The 26,311-nt window shown below is 39.7% G+C and overlaps 1 protein-coding gene across 1 annotated transcript in view; it reads left to right on the forward strand.

Moving 5' to 3' along the window:
- plekhh2 (pleckstrin homology domain containing, family H (with MyTH4 domain) member 2) overlaps positions 1 to 26,311 on the forward strand; it is a 97,266-nt gene that overhangs the window by 23,353 nt on the left and 47,602 nt on the right. The window contains exons 3-12 of the mRNA XM_062058810.1: positions 16,315 to 16,377; positions 16,457 to 16,606; positions 16,813 to 16,896; positions 16,984 to 17,065; positions 18,204 to 18,374; positions 19,337 to 20,217; positions 21,386 to 21,461; positions 21,532 to 21,626; positions 21,713 to 21,872; positions 25,031 to 25,167. Of these exons, the coding sequence (XP_061914794.1) occupies positions 16,315 to 16,377; positions 16,457 to 16,606; positions 16,813 to 16,896; positions 16,984 to 17,065; positions 18,204 to 18,374; positions 19,337 to 20,217; positions 21,386 to 21,461; positions 21,532 to 21,626; positions 21,713 to 21,872; positions 25,031 to 25,167 (1,899 nt within the window). The remainder of the gene's footprint in view (positions 1 to 16,314; positions 16,378 to 16,456; positions 16,607 to 16,812; positions 16,897 to 16,983; positions 17,066 to 18,203; positions 18,375 to 19,336; positions 20,218 to 21,385; positions 21,462 to 21,531; positions 21,627 to 21,712; positions 21,873 to 25,030; positions 25,168 to 26,311) is intronic.

Genomic DNA, 26,311 nt, shown 5'->3' on the forward strand with positions numbered 1-26,311 from the left:
AAGGGGATGTGGGTCATAGCTTCTGAGAAAGAGGCTTTGTGAGCTGTCTTTGGACGAAGGTATAACTAGAGTTCAGGAGGAGGTTGGACACAGAGCGGCAGTTGTGGAATTCCAGGAATGGAAGTCAATTTAGAGCTTGGATCTGAACAGGGAATCGACTTTAGAGGTGACAGCATACTTAAGAGAGGTTAAAGAGGGTGTGGGAGAGGTGACAGGTCATATTTGTATGTAGACTACACTCAATGGGTCTCATACTAGATGTGAGTATATTTCCTGTAACCTTGAATGAAACCTATGTTAAACCAACTTTTTGGTAATCTCACTTCAGCTGCACAGCATATGACACATTTCTCCCACATAGAACTTGGAGAACAGAATACAAAAAGCCAAACACACGATTGTACAGTATATGTTGTTATGTCTGGTGTGTGCGTGTGTGTATATAAGATTTTGCGTGTGTTGTTGTCTCCAGTTACTCATGGCTTGTAATTAGCATGCTGTTCTCTGCCAGATGTTCTATGTGTTATTTTGAGACATGTGTGGCTTGTGGTACAGTGCAGAGAGCGAGAGGAAGATTCAGTGTTGGAAAATCTGAGTTATAATTACCGTTTTCATGACTGCTAAAGACCAATAGAATAATGATCTTTGTGTCTAATATTAAATGTACTTTTCAAAATGATCAATGGGATCTTCATTCTTGTTTTACACACCCTAAATAACAACCAGTTAAAAAGTTACCCACTTCCGAGGCTAAGGGTTAATGCAAACAGTGACATAATCTCATAAACCTGAGTTTTTAGAAATGGTTTCTTTAAAATCAAACTGAACCAACATGTGACTATGGCTGCAGAAAAGGCCTGTTGTCTCCAGAGAAGGCTTGGTTTGTGGAAACTGAATGGCTTTGATAGGGTGTGGCTGCTTCTTGATTGGAGGGAGTTTAGTTTGCTGGCCTCTGCAAAAGGGCAGAAGCGGAGTGAAAGCTGGAGCTTAGCCATACCAGCCTTAACTGTCCACAATGCTTCTGAATACAGTAGTGTCTCTGCTGTTGAGCTGCTAGTTGAATACTCTTGATTTATAACATGTGTACCAAGAGCTCTACTGGAAACTTATGCTGTGCTTAACAACAGTGATGTGTGGTAAAGTTCATGGCTGTTGGGGTAATGACTTATTTTTTAAACTGAATTTTTCTTCACAATTACATTAAATACATTGCACAAGCTGTAGAAAGTCATGGTGTGTAATAAAGGTTTATTCAAACCTATTGGTGACAAGAAGACAAACAGAAAAAAACACACAGTAGGGTGGCGCGATATAGACCAGTGTTGTGAGGCAGGAACCCAAGATGCAAGGCAGACATGTTGAAAAAATGTAAAGTACAACTAAGGTAAAAAGGCTGGGAATAAACCAAGTAGTCCAAAACAAAAAGCAAAGCAGCATTGCCTAGAAAAAGGTAACACAAATGTGGCATAAAGCCAGATAAAAGTTGCAAATAAAAACTAGAAACAAAACAGAGCCAAGCAGCGATCCACAACAAACAAAGGCAGTACACTGCTTGAGAAGGACCAGTGTTGGCGCTAGAATCTTCAAAATGGACGTCCCTGGCATCAAGTCATAAAAATGGGGTCCCACAGTAAATATTTGGGGTCCCACTTTTTTGTCACCGTTTTGAAAACAAATGTATGCATTATCCTGTTATATCTCACATTATATATTGTGTTTTGTTAAAGTTAAGTTAAAGTACCAATGATTGTCACACACACTAGGTGTGGTGAAATGTGTCCTCTGCATTTGACCTGGGAGGTGAGGGGAGCAGTGGGCGGCAGCGGTGGCCACGCCCAGGAATAATTTTTGGTGATTTAACCCACAATTCCAAACTTTGATGCTGAGTGCCAAGCAGGGAGGTGATTGGTCCCATTTTTATAGTCTTTGGTATGATTTGGCCGGGGTTTGAACTCACAACCTACCGATCTCAGGGCGGACACTCTAACCACTAGGCCACTGAGTAGGAAAATTTACTTTATATAATAAATATATAATTCACATTCACTTTGAAGTCGACCAATAATTAATAATTGATCATTTGACCCGGCAAATATACCATATTTTCCGGAACATTGGGCGCACCGGATTATAAGGCGCACTGCCGAGGAATGGTCTATTTTTAATATTTTTTCATATATTAGGCGCACCGGATTATAGGGCACATTAAAGGAGTCATATTATTATGATTTTTTTCTAAATGTAAAACACTTCCTTGTGGTCTGTAGACCACAAGGAAGTGTTTTACATTTATAAAAAAACGTTTTTGTAGCTGCGGACCGGTCAACGCTTGAAAATTTGTCCCACGGGGTGTTTACATAAAGAAATACAATCATGTGTGCTTACGGACTGTATCCCTGCAGACTGTATTGATATATATTGATATATAATGTATATATTGTGTTTTTTATGTTGATTTAATAAAAATTTTAAAAATAAAAAAAAAAAAATTTTTTTAAATTTTTTATTTCTTGTGCGGCCCGGTACCAATCGGTGTACCGGTCCGCGGACCGGTGGTTGGGGACCACTGGTCTACACAACATGTAATGCTGGTTCTTTGGTCAGAATGTTGCATAGATTATGTTTTACAGATCATCTTCCATCCGCTTTCTGACAGTCGCTTCCGGATGCGCCTTTTTGTGGGCGGTCTTATTTACATGGCTCACCTTGGGCAGCGTCTTCTCCCCGTCATCTTTGTTGTAGCCGTGTAGCGTGCAAGGACGGGATGGAGCTAACGTTTTTAATGACATTCAGACTTTACTCAAATCAATAACGGAGCAGCATCTCCTTATCCGGAAACAACACAGGAAATATGTCCCGTGAAAAACCGTCCGACCGGAACTCTCTAATAACTAAAGTTCCTTGAATGAATAATGTAAACTCACCGGTATGTTTTAGCGCTTTCATGGCGAGTTACTGACAGATATAAGTAATAACTTTACACTACTTTATATTAGAAATGGCACTAAAACATTTACTACTAAAACATTTTGATAGATTTTTGAGCGCCGTGTGTAATGTTCTATATTTTCAATGGAACATTTAAAATGTTGGTGTTGTTTACTAGAGACTTATCTCTTATGTTTGACTGCCACACTTACAATTACACCCTGTACCAAATAAAATAGTGTAGAGTCCCGGAAGAGTTGGTGCTGCAGGGAATTCCGGGTATTTGTTCTGTTGTGTTTATGTTGTGTTGCGCTGCAAATATTCTCCCGAAATGTGTTTGTCATTGTTGTTTAGTATGGTTTCACAATATGGCAAATGTGTAAGAATGCCCGTCAGTCATTTGTACATGGGGTTCTCAAAATCAATATGTTCACTATAATTCGCTATGATTATTCAGAGTGACAGCTTTTCTTGACATCTTTAGACAATTTTCACTCCTTACAATGCTTTAAAAGCAATGAGTTGGGCACTTTCATCCTTACTGTCCGGGAAATACGGTAAACAAATGGTTTCAAATGCAGAGGACAAATTTCACCACACCTACTGTGTGTGTGACAATCATTGGTACTTTAACTTTAACTTAACTTAATATACCAACAGCCTAATAAGGAGCATTTTAATCCATTTTAAAAATGGTTATATTATCATTTACAAAGTGAAGTGAAGTATATTTATATAGCGCTTTTCTCTAGTGACTCAAAGCGCTTTTACATAGTGAAACCCTATATCTAAATTACATTTATACCAGTGTGGGTGGCACCGGGAGCAGGTGAGTAAAGTGTCTTGCCCAAGTACACAACGGCAGTGAGTAGGATGGCGGTAGCGGGGATCGAACCTGGAACCCTCAAGTTGCTGGCACGGCCACTGTAACAACCGAGCTATACCGCCCCAACAAAGAATGTTGCATGTGCCAACACTTTGATAAAGAAGGCGAAAAAGCAACATGGAATTCAAGAGTCTTTCATAAAGGTAAAAGTGGTGTTAAATGTTCATTAATATACTAATGCAGTGTGTTGCTAGGCACGCGTCCTGCGTCCCTGTCGCATAATTTGAGATGTGCCTCACTTGTTACACGAATGTGGGTTTGTAACCATTCGCTAACGTTGTCGACAAGAATCATTAATGAAATTTGTCGCCAACAAATTCATTTGCTGATAATAGTCTTTGACATTATTGCTTGTGTTTTTCTGGATATATACAAACATGCACAAATCTATGCGACCCGTGAGTGAAGAGAAAAACATCACAAGTAAAAATTAAACATTTCACAAAGACATGAATAACTTCCTCAATTTCCAAAGTGGACATTGCTTTTCATGGCGGTACGTCTATGATGCGAAAATTTAAAGTACCAGTAAAGTGGAAAAACAAGTTGACTTTATATGCTTAATTGCGTTTCATAATATCCATTAAACCATATCCAATTGTATTTACAATCCGCAAAGTATGTGGAAATACTGTCTATCCATCCATCCATTTTCTACCGCTTGTCCCGTTCGGGGTCGCGGGGGGTGCTGGAGCCTATCTCAGCTGCATTCGAACATCACAAAATGCCACAAATTCAGTCAGCCATTTTTGAATATTCCGCTCCGAATACCTTCGGCTATTTCCGGAGATTGACGTCACTGGAGGAACGTTTCTGCACTGTGACTATGTTATCAGATCAGCCATACTGGAAATACGCAAACATTTGAAAGACATGTAGAAAGAGATGTGCTGTCTATCATTCACAATCCCTATTTAAGACATGAACGCATGTTTTTTCTTTTTTTATGCATTCTAAGTTGTAAATTAAAGGCCTACTGAAACCCACTACTACCGACCACGCAGTCTGATAGTTTATATATCAATGATGAAATCTTAACATTGCAACACATGCCAATACAGGCAGGTTAACTTATAAAGTGCAATTTTAAATTTCCCGGGAAATATCCGGCTGAAAACGTCTCGGTATGATGACGTTTGCGCGTGACGTCACGGATTGAGCGGAAGTATTGGGACACCATTGTGTCCCAATACAAAGAGCTCTGTTTTCATCGCAAAATTCCACAGTATTCTGGACATCTGTGTTGGTGAATCTTTTGCAATTTGTTTAATGGACAATGAAGACAGCAAAGAAGAAAGCTGTAGGTGGGATCGGTGTATTAGCAGCTGGCTACAGCAACACAACCAGGAGGACTTTGAGATGGATAGCAGACGCGCTACCGTGAGTACGCAGCTTTATCCAAACATTTGATCGCTTGCCCGTCCGTGCGTGCCGCTATGTGCATGTCACGTACGTAACTTTGGGGAAATATATGTGCTGTATGAACTTTACGGAGGTGAACGGTACTTTGGGCTGTGGGATTGAGTGTGTTGTGCGGGTGTTTGAGTTGTATTGGCGGGTTATATGGACGGGAGGGGGGAGGTGTTTGTTATGCGCGATTAATTTGTGGCATATTAAATATAAGCCTGGTTGTGTTGTGGCTAATAGAGTATATATATGTCTTGTGTTTATTTACTGTTTTAGTCATTCCCAGCTGAATATCAGGTCCCACCCGCCTCTCACAGTATCTTCCCTATCTGAATCGCTTCCACTGCCCTCTAATCCTTCACTTTCACCATCCACGAATCTTTCATCCTCGCTCAAATTAATGGGGTATTCGTCGCTTTCTCGGTCCGAATCGCTCACGCTGCTGGCGTTCATGATTGAAAACAATGTGCAGATGTGAGGAGCTCTTCAACCTGTGACGTCACGCTACTTCCGGTACAGGCAAGGCTTTTTTTATCAGCGACCAAAAGTTGCGAACTTTATCGTCGATGTTCTACTAAATCCTTTCAGCAAAAATATGGCAATATCGCGAAATGATCAGGTATGACACTTAGAATGGATCTGCTATCCCCATTTAAATAAGAAAATCTCATTTCAGTAGGCCTTTAATAACTAAATAAAAAGTCTGCTAACATTCACAGATTAAATGGGGGCTCTCTATTTTGCTCACAAAATTCTCTAAGTAATCATACAAAACCCACAACAACTCTATTTACATCTCGTGACCTAAATATTAACCAAATATTAGCAATGTCTAATGCAGACAAAATATTTTTTAGCATTGATGGCCGAGAGCTAACTATAGTTTATGCTGCACTGGACCCAAGCAGAGACTGAAATGTAATTATATAATGAAACTGAACACGGCAGTAATGCAACATATATGGATGCAAATTGCCGTAAAACTGTAAAGAAGAAGAAGCTTATGCAGCACGGCAGCATTGAGCCAGCAATGACTTGTTTGCTGCCACTTCTTCTACTGCTGCATCTCACCTCGACTTGTCAAAGTGATTCTAGATTATAAATCATGCCTCTCATCTTTACAATAGGAGGATTTGGAACGAATTTTTGCGATACTACGGAGATGAAAGAAGGGCGTTTTAGTAACACTCTTAATGTGTGACTCAAACGAGAGAGTTGGGTCGAAGATAATACCCAGATTCTTTACCGAGTCGCCTTGTGTAATTGTTTGGTTGTCAAATGTTAGGGTGGTATTATTAAATAGATGTCAGTGTCTAGCAGAACCGATAATCAGCATTTCCGTTTTCTTGGCGTTGAGTTGCAAAAAATTAGCGGACATCTATTGTTTAATTTCATTAAGACACGCCTCCAGCTGACTACAATCCGGCGTGTTGGTCAGCTTTAGGGGCATGTAGAGTTGGGTGTCATCAGCATAACAGTGAAAGCTAACACCATATTTGCGTATGATGTCGCCTAGCGGCAGCATGTATCTGCTACAGAGTGCAGGGCCAAGAACCGAACCCTGGGGAACTCCGCACGTTACCTTAACATAGTCCGAGGTCACATTGTTATGGGAGACGCACTGCATCCTGTCAGTAAGATAAGAGTTAAACCAAGACAAGGCTAAGTCTGACATACCAACACTGGGATTAGATACACGTGGCTGCATATGTGTTTAGATAATGGGTTTTACTATGTAAAGCACAAGAGAAAAGCACTATATAAATATAATTCAAACTTCACTTCAAAGTACAGACCAAGAGTTGTTTGTTTATGCGGGTTTGGATTGGAGAGTGGAGTATTTTAGTGGGGGATGTGTTAATGTCTCTTGTTTGCGTGTTGGCGTTTAGGCTGACTGGCGAGCTGGCGCTGGCTGGTCTCCTTTAGCCTGTTGGCGTGTGTTTGTCGGTCGAGATTTTTCAGTCGCTTTGATTTGATCGAGTGGTGCTGGTTGTCTGGGGTATTGCAGCCATTGTTTCTGGTGCCGTTTGTTTGTAGTGTGGGCGCCCGTGGCTGCTGGGTCCGGTGCAGGGGGGTGGCCGATGTTGTTACTTGTGGCAGAGCGTGCACGTGTTGTTGTCGGGGCTGGCGAACTTGCCGGCTTCGTTCTCGTTTGTTGTCGTGTTGGTTGGCTTGTTGGGTGACGGCCCAGGCCTGCCCTCGCGCTGTGCCGCGCCATCCTTCACGCCCGGTGTTGTGCCGTAGTCTTGGTGCGGGCTTGTCGGGGGTTGTCCCTAAGGTGTAGGGGGTGCGCGGCCAGACCTCTGTGTGCGTGTGCGTGTGTGTGTGTGTGTGTGTGTGTGTGTGTGTGTGTGTGTGTGTGTGTGTGTGTGTGTGTGTGTGTGTGTGTGTGTGTGTGTGTGTGTGTGTGTGTGTGTGTGCGCGCGCGCGTGCGTGCGTGCGTGCGTGCGTGCGTGCGTGTATGTTAGTATTGTTATATATATATGTGTGTGTATGTATATGTGCATGTGTGGATGGATGTAGGTTTGTATATATGTATGTATGGATGGATGTAGGTATGTATATATGTATGTGTATGTATGCATGTGTGTGTAAATGTGTATATATGCATACATATACTGTATGTGTATGTATGTATATAAATATATACATACGTACTTTGGCTCCCGCACACACTGGGAGACAAATATATTGTACATACAAATGCACATACCTGTACATACTCACATACACACAATTACATCTCTGATCTCTGATCTCGGATCTCTCTCTCTCTCTCTCTCTCTCTCTCTCTCTCTCTCTCTCTCTCTCTCTCTCTCTCTCTCTCTCTCTCTCTCTCTCTCTCTCTCTCTCTCTCTCTCTCTCTCTCTCTCTCTCTATGCCCACTACTTGCTGTCCATATCCTACCAAGTCAGACCTACACTGTTCCAATATCCATTTCTCTGTTCTCAATTGTTGACTGATGATAACAACCAAACCTAACACACCCCCCCACCCCCTCCACACCCCGGATTGTAAATAATGTAAATAATTCAATGTGATTATCTTGTGTGATGACTGTATTATGATGATAGTATATATTTGATAGTATATATCTGTAACATGAATCAATTTAAGTGGACCCCGACTTAAACAAGTTGAAAAACTTATTCGGGTGTTACCATTTAGTGGTCAATTGTACGGAATATGTACTTCACTGTGCAACCTACTAATAAAAGTCTCAATCAATCAATCAAACATACATATATACACACATTAATACATACATACGCGCACACATTGGTACTTACCCACATACATAGGTACCTACGCTCCAACAAACATACACAAATAAAGTACATACATACACACTCACAGTACATACATACACACGCACATTCACTGTACAAACATACATATACAGGGCTTGAATTTAACCACGGCAAACGCGGCAACTGCTGCGACTGCCCTCGTCATTGACGTCATGCCCTAAAAATGTACCAACATCTGCGGCACGAACATGCCGTGACCGCCCTTGACTTTTTACTTGTTAATGGACGAGGGATGTAACAGTAAATGGTATAATGATAATTTGCGATAAAATTTCAGACGGTTAGTAACACCGTCTAATTTTTTAATTACAGAAAAATTGTCCACCATCCATTTCCTACCATAAAACGTAATTTATTAACGGCATGGCGAAGTTGGTAGAGTGGCCGTGCCAGCAATCGGAGGGTTGCTGGTTACTGGGGTTCAATCCCCACTTTCTACCATCCTAGTCACGTCCGTTGTGTCCTTGGGCAAGACACTTCACCCTTGCTCCTGATGGGTGCTGGTAGCGCCTTGCATGGCAGCTCCCTCCATCAGTGTGTGAATGTGTGGGTGAATGTGGAAATACTGTCAAAAGGCTTTGAGTACCTTGAAGGTAGAAAAGCGCTATACAGGCGTTTGGCTTGATAATCATGGTGGCCCAACGACACAAACTTTGCTCCGGAGATTTCCCCTCGGAGTAAACGTAGCCAAGCGCTTGGTTTAACGTCATTTTCCCTCGCTTCCCGCTGTGCGTTTAAGAGCGCACTGCTGTGTTTAGATGGAGACAGGTGTGGACAATATTGGAGACAGACTTACTTGTCCCCACAGTAAAAGTATACAGCAAAGGATAAAACTATTTGATGTTGCTTTTATTTTCTCAATACAGCGTTCATCAGCTGCTGTGACAGAGTTAATGACGTGAGGAAACATGCAGCAGGTGATGTGTCGTAAACGTTGTCACAACTTTTTTATACAGTCTTTAGTTTGTTTACTGGGATGTTGACTCCTCCTTTATTTAACTACAAACTGTATCATTGTTCAAATAACATCAATACTAGCCAAAATGATTTGTCATCTCATCGAATTGAACGCAGGCTCTGAAGATTGTGTATTCGATGTGCGAGGTGTCCTCTTTATTTTTGTTGGCCAAGAGAGAAGAACAAAGCTTGTTTATTTGACTTTATCTTCATTAGCGAAACATTTATTTTGATATCAAAAAGTAAACACCTGTTTTTTTTACATTACTTGTGTGTTTTTCACGTCACAAAGGTATTACTTCAAACACCATACATGTGACATAGCACTTTGTTAATATGTTATTGTGTGTAGTTCATTCCTATACAACATATTTCAGCTCAAACTCTTAATGGATATGTCCCAAAATAGCATCTACATGTACATATAAATGTACATACCTTAAATATATAATAAACTCCCTCTATCAAAATGTAAAAATAGAGATAAAGGCATCATGTAATGACAAAAAGCTGACAAGTTGATATTATTAAAGAATTAAAAATAACTAATATTTGTCTGGCAGCACGGTGGCAGAGGGGTTAGTGCATCTGCCTCACAATACGAAGGTCCTGAGTAGTTGTGAGTTCAATCCTGGCCTCGGGATCTTTCTGTGTGGAGTTTGCATGTTCTCCCCGTGACTGCGTGGGTTCCCTCCGGGTACTCCGGCTTCCTCCCACCTCCAAAAACATGCACCTGGGGATAGGTTGATTGGCAACACTAAATTGGCCCTAGTGTGTGAATGTGAGTGTGAAGGTTGTCTGTCTATCTGTGTTGGCCCTGCGATGAGGTGGCGACTTGTCCAGGGTGTACCCCGCCTTCCGCCCGATTGTAGCTGAGATAGGCTCCAGCGCCCCCCGCAACCCCGAAGGGAATAAGCGGTAGAAAATGGATGGATGGATGGATGATATTTGTCTTTAGATATATGGATAACGTTTATCTATAGTCTTTTTATTAGACATTACAAATGACATGACCAGTTCACTCCCCAACACTGCTTTACCTAACAATCAGTAATCATGATTTCAATATCAAAAACGAAACCAAGCTATTTGTGGCAGCTGACAAAACAACCAATTTTTACAAACTGGACACAACAACATACAACAACCTGTTTGAACAGAACATTACCAAAACTTACAGAAAAGCACCACCCAGCACAATACAAGCAATAAACACTGAGGACAAAAACATTACCACAAAGCTCAGCATCGACAACTCACAAAATTAGGAGTAAACATTGGACTATACAGAGACGACGAACTGGCCGTTTCCAATGCCAGACCGAGAGCTTTGGAAAACATCAAAAAAAGAAATATGCCACATCTTCAAAAACAACGGACTAAGGATCACAATTGAGGCAAACAAACACACTGTAAACTTCCTGGTTGTAACACTCAACCTGAACAATAACATTTACCGGCCATTTACAAAGCCCGACACCACATAACAATATGTACACCGCGACAGCAACCACCCGCCGGTCACAACCAGGAACATCCCAGCCGGCATCAACAGGAGACTGTCAGCCTTGTCATCAGACATGGAATCATTTAACGAAGCAACACCTCCATACCAGAAAGCACTCAACGAAAGTGGATACCAATTCACCCTCCAATACGACCCACCAGCAATTAACACAAGAAATAATGGGAAACGGAACAACATACTCTGGTACAACCCCCCATTCAGCAAAAACGTCAGCACGAACATCGGACACAAATTCCTCGCACTCATCGACAAGCACTTCCTCAAAAAACATGTACTCAGGAAGATATTCAACAGGAACACCTTGAAACTTAGCTACAGCTGCATGATGAATATCAAACAAACCATTGATTCACACAACAAAAATATCCTGAGCACTCACAGACAAGCAACCGCTAACGACTCTAACTCCACAGATAGCTGCAATTGCAGACAAAGGATTAACTGACCACTCAACGGAAACTGCTTAAAAACATCAATTGTTTACCAAGCCAGTGTTACCCCCAAGGACAACTCAAACACAGAGACATACATTGGACTCACAGAAAACACCTTTAAAACCCGTTATAACAATCACACAGCATCATTTCGTAGGCCCTAACTCAAGAACTCTACAGAGCTGAGTAAATACAAACCCCGTTTCCATATGAGTTGGGAAATTGTGTTAGATGTAAATATAAACGGAATACAATGATTTGCAAATCCTTTTCAACCCATATTCAGTTGAATGCACTACAAAGACAAGATATTTGATGTTCAAACTCATAAACTTTTTTTTTTTTTTGAAAATAATAATTAACTTGGAATTTCATGGCTGCAACACGTGCCAAAGTAGTTGGGAAAGGGCATGTTCACCACTGTGTTACATGGCCTTTCCTTTTAACAACACTCAGTAAACGTTTGGGAACTGAGGAGACACATGTTTTAAGCTTCTCAGGTGGAATTCTTTCCCATTCTTGCTTGATGTACAGCTTAAGTTGTTCAACAGTCCGGGGGTCTCCGTTGTGGTATTTTAGGCTTCGTAATGCGCCACACATTTTCAATGGGAGACAGGTCTGGACTACAGGCAGGCCAGTCTAGTACCCGCACTCTTTTCCTATGAAGCCACGTTGATGTAACACGTGGCTTGGCATTGTCTTGCTGAAATAAGCAGGGGCGTTCATGGTAACGTTGCTTGGATGGCAACATATGTTGCTCCAAAACCTGTATGTACCTTTCAGCATTAATGGCGCCTTCATGGATGTGTAAGTTACCCATGTCTTGGGCACTAATACACCCCCATACCATCACAGATGCTGGCTTTTCAACTTTGCGCCTATAACAATCCGGATGGTTATTCTCCTCTTTGGTCCGGAGGACACGACGTCCACAGTTTCCAAAAACAATTTGAAATGTGGACTCGTCAGACCACAGAACACTTTTCCACTTTGTATCAGTCCATTTTAGATGAAAAAAACTGACAAATACTGAGCACTGCCATATCAACATCAATGGGCAGGAAATACAGAGAGTGTATTCCACAAAATTCCTGGGGGTCATCATTGACGAATACCTCAATTTCAAATGTCACATTAGCCATCTGTTAAACAAATTATCCAAATATATTGGCCTGTTCTTGCACCTTCGTCATTATCTTCCTCTGTATGCTCTACTTACCCTATATAAAACTCTTTTTGAACCACATCTAAACTACTGTAATGTCATCTGGTGTAACACCTTCCCTACCTACCTTCACAAATTAGAATCCATGCAAAAGAAAATCATACGGGCCCTGTCATGGTCCAAGTTTAATGCCCCCACTCGACATCTATTTCATAATTATCATCTCTTAAGACTGACAGAGTTCAATATTTATCAAAATGCTTGTTTAACCTATCAAGTCATTCACAGGCTGAATCCTAGGCTCTGTAGCTTGGTTCCTATCTACCATCCCCACCATGCCCACAACACTCGTAACTTAGATCTGATATCAGGTAAACATCGTCTACTGGCTTGTACCACTCGAAGTGTTGTATGCAGGGGACCAAAGATTTGGAACCGGCTTAATGAGAGCCTCAAGTTGTGGTATCCATTCTCCAACTTCAAAAAGAAACTGAAAACTTACCTATAAACCACCTATCTCTAATGCCTCATGTAGGGTTGACTACTGTTGGGTTTTGCATGGTCGAATGAATGTATGTGTGTATGTGTATGCGTGCTTTAGTACTATTATCTTGTGTTTATCATATAGCGTTGTTGTTGTTTTTTGTAGTTGTTGTGCTTGCTACCAGTTTTCATCATTCCATGTACACTACCGTTCAAAAGTTTGGGGTCACCCAAACAATTTTGTGGAATAGCCTTCATTTCTAAGAACAACAATAGACTGTCGAGTTTCAGATGAAAGTTATCTTTTTCTGGCCATTTTGAGTGTTCAATTGACCCCACAAATGTGATGCTCCAGAAACTCAATCTGCTCAAAGGAAGGTCAGTTTTGTAGCTTCTGTAACGAGCTAAACTGTTTTCAGATGTGTGAACATGATTGCACAAGGGTTTTCTAATCATCAATTAGCCTTCTGAGCCAATGAGCAAACACATTGTACCATTAGAAGACTGTAGTGATAGTTGCTGGAAATGGGCCTCTATACACATATGTAGATATTGCACCAAAAAGCAGACATTTGCAGCTAGAATAGTCATTTACCACATTAGCAATGTATAGAGTGTATTTCTTTAAAGTTAAGACTAGTTTAAAGTTATCTTCATTGAAAAGTACAGTGCTTTTCCTTCAAAAATAAGGACATTTCAATGTGACCCCAAACTTTTGAACGGTAGTGTATATACTGTCCTCTGGACCCCCTGTCAAAAGCTTCTTCTAGCTTATTTGGGGGACCCTTTCACTTACCAACATCTTTAAATGATATTCACTACTATTGTAATTGTTCTATGGTATTGTGAATAAACTTGAAAACTTGAAAACATGAGCTCAGACCCAGCAACGCCGACGGCGTTTCTGGGTGTTGTTGATAAACGGTTTTCGCCTTGCATAGGAGAGTTTTAGCTTGCACTTACAGATGTAGCGACCAACTGTAGTTACTGACAGTGGGTTTCTGAAGTGTTCCTGAGCCCATGTGGTGATATCCTTTACACACTGATGTCGCTTGTTAATGCAGTACAGCCTGAGGGATCGAAGGTCACGGGCTTAGCTGCTTACGTGCAGTGATTTCTCCAGATTCTCTGAACCCTTTGATGATATTACGGACCGTAGATGGTGAAATCCCTAAATTCCTTGCAATAGCTGGTTGAGAAAGGTTTTTCTTAAACTGTTCAACAATTTGCTCACGCATTTGTTGACAAAGTGGTGACCCTCGCCCCATCCTTGTTTGTGAATGACTGAGCATTTCATGGAATCTACTTTTATACCCAATCATGGCACCCACCTGTTCCCAATTTGCCTGTTCACCTGTGGGATGTTCCAAATAAGTGTTTGATGAGCATTCCTCAACTTTATAAGTATTTATTGCCATCTTTCCCAACTTCTTTGTCACGTGTTGCTGGCATCAAATTCTAAAGTTAATGATTATTTGCAAAAAAATATTTTTTTATCAGTTTGAACATCAAATATGTTGTCTTTGTAGCATATTCAACTGAATATGGGTTGAAAATGATTTGCAAATCATTGTATTCCGTTTATATTTACATCTAACACAATTTCCCAACTCATATGGAAACGGTGTTTGTATAGAGAGAGAGAGAGATATACACAAATATGAGCCCCTGGCTTGAAAAAATATTATGTTTGCCTTGGTGCCCTAAAATATGAGCCCTCCTTTAAGGCAACACTTGCCTTGACCTTAAAAAGTAAAAATTTGAGGCATGCATATACACATACTGTACATATACAAGCACATACGCATATACAGTGCCTGTATACAGTCATGCATGTAATCACGTTTCATCAAACATATATTAACATTGTTCCCCTAGGTGAAACTGGGTAACATGGCACACTGACAAAGCTTAACCTATTGTTACTATAACAATCTACAAGGTTAATACATTTCACTTCTCTTTCTTCCCTCCATTTATCTGCTTGCTTTATTAATTCAATTTATCATAACATATATGTATTGTTGCATTTGAAACAATTGTATTGTTGATAATAGAGGTAATTATTGTAATTATTGTTATTCATTATCAACAGCGCTATTTCTATTAATATTTGTATTAGTCCATTTGTAGTGTAATAATGTTCATTGTCATGTCTGTGTTAATATTTACTTCACTAACTGCTTCTTTGCGATCACTTTTTGTATCATATTTGTGCATATTGTATTTGCTGATGTTATTGTTATTGTTGTGTTTGTTGTTGTTATTGTTGTTGTCTCTCTGCTATCCCTCTCTTGTCCCCACAATTTCCCCCTCTGTCTTCCTTTTTCTCTCTTTCTATCCCCTCCTGTTCTGGTCCGGCTGCGCCAAACATTAACTAAACCCATTTAATAAAGTCAGATACAAATAGGGCAACAAGGGAAGCATCCCACACTTCTCTTTTGTAAAGTAAATCTATACAGCAGATATGGACATCTACATCAACAATATGATTTGCCTGAGTAGCTGGACAGGACAAAAAAAAAAGACAATGCATGAATGAATAAATAAATAAATAAATAGGTATACCCTCTGGTAGCTTGCCAAATACACTTTGTTAAACAGAAATTTTATTTGACAGATGGCGTTATTTGTAGAGGGATTTATTGGCAAAACAGGTAAATTGCCTTGACCTGTATTGTTAACTGCCTTTTGCAAGTAGTTTTACACTATTTAGAATGTACAAAGAAGAGAAAGACATTGGGATTGTGAATAATAGGCAAAATTCCAAAACTGGGCTGTGTAAATCAGTCCTTCTCAAATAGTAGGGCGGGTCCCCCTCAGGGGGTGCGGTGTGATGCCAGGGGGGCCGTTAACTTGGGGAACATTATTTTTCTGCCGTACCAGAATATGATGAAGCGTATGGAGCACTTGGCTTCATTGTAACCTCGTTGGGAGACAAAGAAAGACCGGTGCGTTGTTTCCTGTAATGTTAATAAGCTTACAATTCTATGCAGAGGTATGGTTATAACATAATTATTGACAAATTATACTATTTATAGTCATGGTGGAGAGTGGGGGGGGGCAAATATTTACTTCTTCCTAGGGGGGCGTAACAAAAAATATAACATCCATACGTAAGCACGTTTTGCTATAACATCCTGAGAGAGTATAGAGTAGCTTTAGGTTTAAAGACATAAGAGTAAACAGCAGTCTATTTTATGGTGTGTTCACAGATTCAACAACTGGAAAGGCAGGTGGCCGAGTCAGAAAAACGAGCTTTTACCGCTCAGCAGCAGGTAAGTCATAGGACAACTGCATATTACCTTAAAGATTGTGGCCATGTGTTTGTATGTGTTAACATATGTACAACTTCAGTTACAATGGACGGAGGACAAGCTGAAGGCTCCAAACGGTCAGTCTGAAAACTCAGAGAAGCTTTTATTTCAGCGCTGCCAAGAGCTACAAGCTTTAGTGCAGGAAAAAGAAGGCATCATCAACCATCTTGAACAGCAACTTGAAGAGCAGGTATCATTGTATTTTACATTTTAGCCTGCAATGCTCCATAAAATGCACACTTTTAAGCACAAATATAACTGTTTGAAAATATATGTCTCATATCTTTCCTAAATAATGTAGAATATTTTTTTACTTCATTTGAGTGTCTGTTTTATGAACAGCGGCTGATGTTTGCACTCTACCTTCATGACATGTGCTTTGTTTTCTTGAAAAAGACACAGTCAAGGCTTCAAGATGCCAAGACAGTAGAGGAGAAAGCGGCTAAAATCAAGGAATGGGTGATGCTGAAGTTGTCAGAGGTGGAGAAAAATGTCATTTAATTTTTCAAAAGTAAGGAAAATACTTGAATTACAACTGCCTCCACCTAAAATGTGTTTCTGCCTCAGTTTGAGGTGGAGAATGCTGCTCTAAGAGAAACCAACACGCAACAGGACACTCAAATTATGGAGTTACAGAAGAAAATAGAAGGTAAGTCTGTTAAAACCACTGCCTTCGATAAGTGCTTTCCTAACTTCCTATCTGTGGGTTATTTTTGCTCCACGAAGAGATATTCAGTTTTATTCTGTTTTCTTGTTCCCTATTCATTTATGCAAGTGTATGGCTGACATAATGGGGACTGTTTGCATGAGGGGTTTAGCCAGAGCACTCTTTCTGTAAATATGATTTTTGGAGTTTACCTTTCGTAATTATATGACTGTTCTTTTTTTTCCTTCTCTTCTCAAGCCATGTGCTTTCCGGTGGCAATCTCATAAATCCTACGAACTCAAAAGTTTGGAATGTTTTCAAATAATATTCATAAATTGACTATTTTTATAGTTAAGAGCATACACAAACTTTAAAGCTTCTAAATACAGTTTTTAACATTATTACAGCCTCCTAAACATGAAATATAGTATATTTACATGTAGTCACTTTTACACTTGTTTTATCCATCCATCCATCCTTTTTCTACCGCTTATCCCGTTCGGGGTCGCCGGGGGTTGCTGGAGCTTATCTCAGCGGCATTCGAGCGGTAGGCAGGGTATACCCCGGACAAGTCCAATAAATACCAAAATACTTCGTCACATCCTGGGTAATTCCTCTCAGTTAAAACTGGGCTTTGAAGTGCTAAAACCATTGCACTATTAAGGGAGCACACACAATTATTTTGCTTAGTATCGTATAAGAGGTATCAGCATTTGTTTTTGTTTATGAGCCCAAACTGGCCGCAAAGAAAGAAAAAACCTCTTTTGTGACTGTCGACAATTCGTCTGTTGCTGTGCATAAAAAGGAAGGCTTGAGGAGATTTAAAATTTGTTCATCATGCTGTTAACTACACCGTTTAGAGAGCATCACAAACTATCTCTAACAAAGACAACACATTAGATTTTGAAAGATTATATTCATACACAAATGTGTAAGAAGACAAATATCTCAGAGTGTGAAGCTTGGCAGCTGCACTAAATTATACTCAGTTGTATGAAATAGTTTGTACATTGCATGAAAACATTTCTTGAAACAAAGGCATATGCAAGTGAATTTCTGATCATTAATGTAGTATTTGTTTTTCCATGACAACCAATGTAACTCTTACTAATCCTGTAATTGTTTTTTTTCTTTCTTTCAGAATTTGAGCAGAAGTACTCTAGTGGACGTGTTGTACTTTGCAGGCCGGGTGAAGCCCAGCGTGTCAGCAGCCTGACGTTTGGCTGCTTTCAGGTTAGAGGGAAAAGCCCGCGTCTCATAACTGGACCTTTACCCTCCCAGAGGAGCCTAAGCACCCCGGGAGAGACAAAAGGTAGGATCAACATTGGTACAAATACTTATGAGAAAGCAACTTCTGTTAATTTGCTTTTTTTTTTGTAGAAAAATATGTTTGTGTCAGTATTGTGTCTGAGGCAAATCATATTTGTCTTCTGAATTGTGTGGCCATGTAACATGTAAAATTTGCAGGACAAGAGGCTAGACTGTAAAAATGTGCAATAAAAGTCATACTGTCAGTTGCACTACTTAATTTATTAATATTGGTTCATACCATTGTATTCTACAGCTACAAACATATTGTTTAAATCAGGGGAGACAAACTCTTTTTCATCGTGGGCCACATTGCAGTTACGGCTGCCCTCAACATACCACTTGAAACTGCGAAACCATATAAATTTATAATCGCCTTGTGATATTATTGCACAATTGCCCCTTTCATTTCATTATTATCATATTATTTGCCAACAAACTTCGAATGGCCGCTACAGTACTGCACAGTCTACCAAGTCAAATTCCTGGTGTGCTAAATGTAATTGGCCAATAAATCGGATTCTGATAAGTCAAGGTGAAAAGCAGATGTTAAAGTTCAGATATTGTAGAATTAATTTCAAAAAGAGTTTCAATGACAATGCTTGGATTAATTTGTAGCATCAAACAATGAGTTTAGAAAAACTGCAGTTGCATGCGGTACAATTTTTCTGTCAGAATTGAAACACATTTAGCAAAAAAGACTTACCACATTTTCAGGTTTTTGCAGCCACATAAAATAATGTGGCCCACGAGCCTTTAGTTTGACACCTGTGGTTTAAATGATGCCGAGCAAAACTGTTCATTAATATTGTTAATAAGGTAGGATTTTTTTTATATTGGATAGTATTGGTATTGGATAATTGTTATTATTGTTACTGGATGATTCCATTTGGCAGGCATATTTAATGAAGTGACCTACTAGTGTCAACAATATAAGAGGGATGTTTACTGTGTTTATTTTGACAGACATGGGAAATATGCAGTCATCATCCACTGATGCTGAACTCCGTAGCCCAAATCAAAACAGACTACTGGATAGTCCCCCAGAAGAGAACCAGACCAGTAATACATTAGAGTTTGGAGCGGGTAGGCCAGAGTCTTGTAGTGTTTCCTCAGTGCTCTCCAGTGCTGAGGGAGGAGGAGGGTGTGATGTCAAAGAAGAAGGCACGGCCACTGTTATGGAGTTAAGTCGTGTTGGGAGCGAGGCCTACCTGACTGCCTCAGATGACAGCAGCTCTCTGTTTGACGACGACATGCAGGGAGTAGAGCGAACCAGCTTCAATCTGCTGGGAGGAGCCTCAGACGGGGCCCCTGCAGGGTGTAAAATGAGGGAGGACTGCAACTCTGAGGAGCTCAACAAACGATTCCAGTCACAGACGCTTGACTCATCATCCTCATCCAGTGAACCTAAGACCCCCAGCCCCATCCTCACGCCAGCTCTCACTCCTAAACGTCCCACCCCACCCCAGGACTTTAGAGACAAGCCAGCCTCACCCAAGCAACCCCGACTGCGGACCCCAACAGGTTTGGGTTTGATGCAAGTAGTTATGGCTAAGAAACACCTGAGCCAACCATCCGTCAGCACAGAGGCTGCACACGGACAAACACGTAACGCTCTTAGCATGCTGCGCTCACTCCGGCCACAGGAAACAGACCTTGACCAAGGCGAGGAGGTCGGCATGGAAACGGGCAAGGTTCCACCCCCGCAGATCCGCCACGGCTCTCGCACCAAACCCGCAATGCTTTCCATACAGGCCACACCCGTCCCTTCTGATGGTTGTCTCGAAATAACCTTAGACAGTCACAGTTCACCTCCTACACCCCCTTTACACAGACTCCCCTCCTGGGTAAGCATATGATTTTTTACATTTAAAGATTCTCATACTGTACTGTATTCCATCCAGCAAAATATATTAATTTTAGATAGTGTGTTCAGTCATTAGAATAAGGGTTCTTTCATGGTAGAGAGCACAGGTTCCATTCCCGGCCAGAGTTGTGTCAGGAAGGGCATCTGGCGTAACCATAAAGCCACATTTCATGCTGTTGTCCTGCTATGGCGACCCCTATTGTGGAAAAGCCAAAAGATAACATTATATTCTGACATCAGTCATTTATTGCGAACTTCAAATAGATTAGAATGTGCAGTAGTTACAGTATGTAATGCTTTATGTATAGCAATTAGAAAATCATTATATGAATAAGGGCTGCAATGGTTAATCACTGATTAATTTGATTAGAAAAAAGTTTCAATTTTTATTCTGTTGCTTCTATTCATCGTTTCATTCATTTATTAAAAATATATAAAATCTGGACCACATGGAGTGCCTGGAACTTTATATACACGGATTCAGCCGCCGCAATAGAGCGACATGAGAGCAGTGGTATGTGGGTGCCGTGATCTGTGTTTAAAGTATAATTTCAGTGTTAATGATGTGCATTCATTAGGGAAAGAAATGAAGGTTATGGAAAGCAGAAAATGTTTTGTTTATTTCAACTATTATCCCTAAAATACACAGCATGGCTCTTAAGTGTGTATTATCTGATTACGGCACTTGATTAATCGAACAAATTAATCGATAGACTACTCGATTATTAAAATAACAATAGCCGCACCCGTATTATGAATTTATGTTTACAGTGTAACATGTAAAGTCAAACACAATCAATGACCCCTGTAGAATTTAGAATCACCTTTTGACTATACAGACAACACTTTATAGTACATAACATTTAAAATGCCATAAGTGGACAAAGAAGTTAACCACTATTAATATCAACACTTAAAACAATAACTTGTACTGTCTACTTAATTGCATCTTTGATGACAAGGGGGAGCCTGATCACTTTGAGTCGCCTCACATAAAGTAAACAGCTCACTTTCCATTCTTCCATTCTAAATCTGCCCATTTAGTCATTTGATAATGAGCAGTCTGGACGGTAAATTATATTCTATGGTGCAAGTATACCTAATGTAGTGGACATTGAGTACTTGTTAACGTGCTTGTGTCGCTATAGGAGAGTCGCATCTATGCAGTGGCTAAATCAGGAATAAGGCTGTCTGAGACATCCTACACAGACTCAGCTAGCAAAGGTAAGTGTGAGAGCATCATAACTAGTCCTAGTTCAAATTATGAACTCAGAACTCATACTCTTTTTTGCAGACTCCTTGTTGCAATCCTCTTACCCGGCCTTTGAAATGTACACATCCCTGGTTTATAAAAACATGAGCACACCTGTATACACTACTCTGAAGGGAGTAAGTATGATCGTGTGAAGAAATAGGATTGTGTTTTTAGTTTCCTGGTGAACACCAGTACTAATGAGTACCCTGTGTTTCTGCAGAAGGCTACTCTGCTGAGCAGCAGTCCGTTCTCAGATGAGTCCTCCAGCTCAGAGGAGTCATCCAGTTCAGGAGAAGAAGATGGTTCCTTTTCCAGCTCTCACAACTCCTCCAGCTCCCACAAGGACAGTATCCCAGGCAGCCCACGCTCTCTAAAAAGAGGTAATTCCAATAGCAGATAAAGGAAAACTACTATTACTAATAGTACTACTAGTGGTTTGTAACAGGAATAAAACTGATACAATTTTTTTTTCATAATAGAATACCATAACATAACAGTTGTATTGTATTTTATAGTATAATAATATTCGTTGTGAGTACAGATCAGTGTAGAATCAAACATATTAATGAAAGTAACCAGGTAATGAAAGAATGCTTTCTCTTCAGTTGTTTTTCTTTCAGTGAGCCGCGTGTCTTTGCTTAGGAGAGATGTGACGTTTGCGAAGGAGTCGAATCTTTAGAACGGCTCTTTTCAGTGAACAATGAAGACCAATGTATAGTTGCGAGTTGTTTGTTTGAAAGTCATTCTTACCCATGCATTTCAATAAACTAGACAATGGTGCAAACATTATTAGTATTACAGTCACATAGAAATAGTAAAATGTACAACAAAACAAGTAATTTTACACAAATAATATGAATATTAAAATTCCCACAGAGGCATAAATTGAATAGTCTAAGACGGTGTCAAACTTATTTTCATTGGGGGCCTCATCGCAGTTATGCTGCCCTCCGAGGGCCACTTGTAACAGTGAATAATATCTACGTTTTAAATTGCTTCATTACACAATTATTCATTGTTATATATTTTTACGTACACTGTAAGAGAAATATGTAGATTTTAGAGTAAAGTTTAGCTGCCGAAATTTTACCATAAAATGTACCATGTTTTTTTACAATGTATACTGTAAATGTAAGTACCACTGTTTTATTGTAAAATCTACGGTCGTTTTTACGGTGTATTACTGTAAATGGAAAGACAATATTACACATTTTTTGGTTTGTGTTTTTAAGGTAAAATTCTGGCAACTGAGCTACCAGTTTTTACTGAAAATGTATTTTTACATTGTATAATTTGATGGATAAGTTGCTTCAAAATAATGAGTCAAGCAGATATTTACCGTAATTTCCGGACTATAAGCCGCTACTTTTTCCCCTCGTTCTGGTCCCTGCGGCTTATACAACGGTGCGGCTTATTTACGGCCTGTTCTTCTCCGACACCGACGAAGAGGATTTCGGTGGTTTTAGTACGCAGGAGGAAGACGATGACACAATGATTAAAGACTGACTTTTCATATACCGGTAGGCTGGTTATTTTGATAACGTACAGGCGAGCACTTTGTATTACTTTGCACCGTTGTATTATTTGTACTCTGCACGAATGCTGTTCGCCATGTCAAAGATGTGAAAGTTTGATTGAATGATTGAAAGATTTATTGTTAATAAGTGGGACGCTTTGCGTTCCCAAACAGTCATTTCTGTCCCGACAATCCCCTCCGTGGTAGCAGGAACCCCTATATACTGCGGTAATTACACATCAAAACCCTGCGGCTTATAGTCGGGTGCGGCTTATATATGGAGCAATCTGTATTTTCCCCTAAATTTAGCTGGTGCGGCTTATAGTCAGGTGCGGCTTATAGTCCGGAAATTACGGTAAGTACTTATTTTGATGTTTGGAATGTGTGATAATATAATATTTGTTGCAATATTAGATTACATTTAAAATATATGACATTGCATACAGTACATGTATTTTTTTTCTTCAAAATAGAACGTTGAAAACATTTAGAAACAAATAGACGCATGGTAATTGCAGGCCTTTGCGGGCCACATAAAATGAGGTGGCGGGTCAGATATGGCCCCTGGGCCTCAAGTTTGACACATGTGGTCTAAGACCTCTCGAGACTTGCCATACTTCAGTCTGTTTAGTTATTTCTTGTGCACTGTAAAAAAAAATTAAAAAACAAGTCAGTTGATGTTATGGTAAAATGCTGGTGGCATTGTCACCAGAATTCTATTGTAAAAATTGAGTGTGGGACTGTTTTTCCATTAACAGTAATGCACTGTAAAAATGACCATAGATTTTACAGTAAAAAAAAACAACTAAGAGCGCCAAAATTTGAACGTCAAAATAATAGTGGTACTTGTTTTCAATTTACAATAATTCGATGTGAAAAAAAAAAGTACCATTTTTTTTTACTGTAAAATCTACAGGGTTTTTTTCTTAACACTGTGATCAGAGAACTTGTTCAACAATCACAATATACTAATTATTGATGGTGATTATTTGTGCAACTCATAATTAAGTGTACATTTTGCCAGCACTAAATCAGATCATTTTCATATTAATTACATATTTTCATATCTTATGAAGTTTAACTAGAAAAAATTTGATTCAGTTTTCACATGAAGCGTCCATCCACACACTGTATGGAGTAGGTGTGAAATGCCATTCAAAACAGATTTCTACAGAGCGTCTTCTGTAAGTACGCATTGGAGTGCTTTGCTGACAAGAGAATGTTTTTACTTGCCCTAGCAACCAGCATGTGAGTTAGCAAAACTGAAGTGTGCCTCTGATCACTTTATCATGAGCCTGTGATCGATGCAATAGTAACGCTTTGTATGTCACAAAAAGTAGCGGTAACAGCATTGTCAAGGAAAATATTTAATAAGAAAACCCATTACCAAAAAAAAAAAAGCCATTATTCCAAACGCGATCACATGGACCTGAAGCCTATCCCAGCAGACTGGTCAGCAGACTAGTCGCCAACTAAATCTATATACAATCATTTACACTCACATTAACACGGTCAGTGAGGACGAAAACCTAAGCTGCCTGCAACTGAAGCCAGGAGAGTCAAAAACTAAAATATTAAAACATTATTGTGGCAATTCTATGAATTGGTCTTTTTGGTAAAGTCCAATTTATGATCATTTCCAGTCATCTTCTTTGTACTTTTAGCTCTATATATTTATATTACAAATGTCCTCAGTGTCCATCCATCCATCCATTTTCTACCATCCATCCATCCATTTTCTACCGCTTGTCCCATTCGGGGTCACGGGGGTTGCTGGAGCCTATCCCAGCTGCACTCGGGCAGTAGGCTAGATACACACCCTGGACAAGTCGCCACCTCATCGCAGGGCCAACACAGATAGACAGACAATATTCACATTCACATTCACACACTATGGTCAATTTAGTGTTGCCAATCAACCTATCCCCAGGTGCATGTCTTTGGAGGTTTTAGGAAGCCGTATATTGTTAAAAACATTTTTTAATCTGTGCAGCTAACAATGCCAAACGTCTTTGCCTGCAGCGGTGTCAGTGTCTTCAATGGCATCAGAATGCGACTATGCCATTCCACCTGATGCCTATTCCACCGATACCGAGTGCTCTGAGCCAGAACAGAAACTTCCCAAAACTTGCTCCTTGGCTCGAGACAACTGCAAGACCGTATGTACCTTCATTTTACACAAACAATATTCTATACATAAACATCATCTCAAGAGAATTTAGGAAGACATAAAGACTAAAAAAAATTACATAAAATAACACTGCTTTGAAACTATGGCCAAATAGTGCATTTTTGACCTTAGCACAGCAAAACACATTTAGCTTTATAGGAGTTTGCACTTTCTCTTACAGATATGTGCTAACATTAATATTTCTGTTACACTTGTACTTAGGATGAAATGTGCCATTATTATTGTTTTGCTCTGATTTTATGTTGTTATTCTCTGTGGAATGTGTTTCCTACTGTTTGTTGAGCTACAGTATATGAGAGCCCTGTGACTAACAGATGACCAGTGCAGGGTGTACCCTCTTGGTCTTTTATATACAGTGATATCTCGGTTTTTGTGAGTAGCTGTTCCAAAAGGTCCAAACACAGAATCGTATGAAAACCCAATCAAATTATTACATTAAAAAATATTTGAATCCAGTTAATCCGTTCCAGAAACACAAACATCACAAAACACGTTTTCAGATGATTATACAGTAGTTAACCATGCATAAAATAATGGAAAATATGTATAAATGACAAATTAAATAAATAAATATATGTTTAACATCACTTTCACATTTATTGAAGACTTTTGAAGACAGCGATGAGTGAGCGACAAGAAAAGAGGGAGGAGTAGGGCGGGGGGAAGAGCCATGCAGCTGTTCTTTGACTCCAGTCTGTTACAAACTTAAATCTAAAGAGTGGACGGTTAGACCTGTATAAATACTCACTTAAATTACTCACTTAAATGCTATTGTAAGCTTTTTTTATACATGACAGGTAGTTAGCCTGGCCAGTATGTTATTTATACACACTGGCCAGGCTCACTTCCTTTACTGTGTCTTAACCTCTGCAACCTGTGATAAAGTTCTAGAAACCCGACATTATAATCGTTTAACGGACGCTGCCAAGAGTTCTTTCTTGAATTAAATAATGTTTCTCACCTTTTTATTGCTCTATGGTGGGTTATTTTGCAGTCATATTTGATGTTATAAAGCTTAAAGACTGAGTTACTTGTACAATTGAACAATATTGCAATCGAAAACATGAGATTTGTCAATACAAACCAGCATTAAAAAATATGGTTGTATTACT

This window comes from Entelurus aequoreus, linkage group LG09, assembly GCF_033978785.1.
Source record: "Entelurus aequoreus isolate RoL-2023_Sb linkage group LG09, RoL_Eaeq_v1.1, whole genome shotgun sequence".
NCBI classification, from domain to species: Eukaryota; Metazoa; Chordata; class Actinopteri; order Syngnathiformes; family Syngnathidae; genus Entelurus; species Entelurus aequoreus.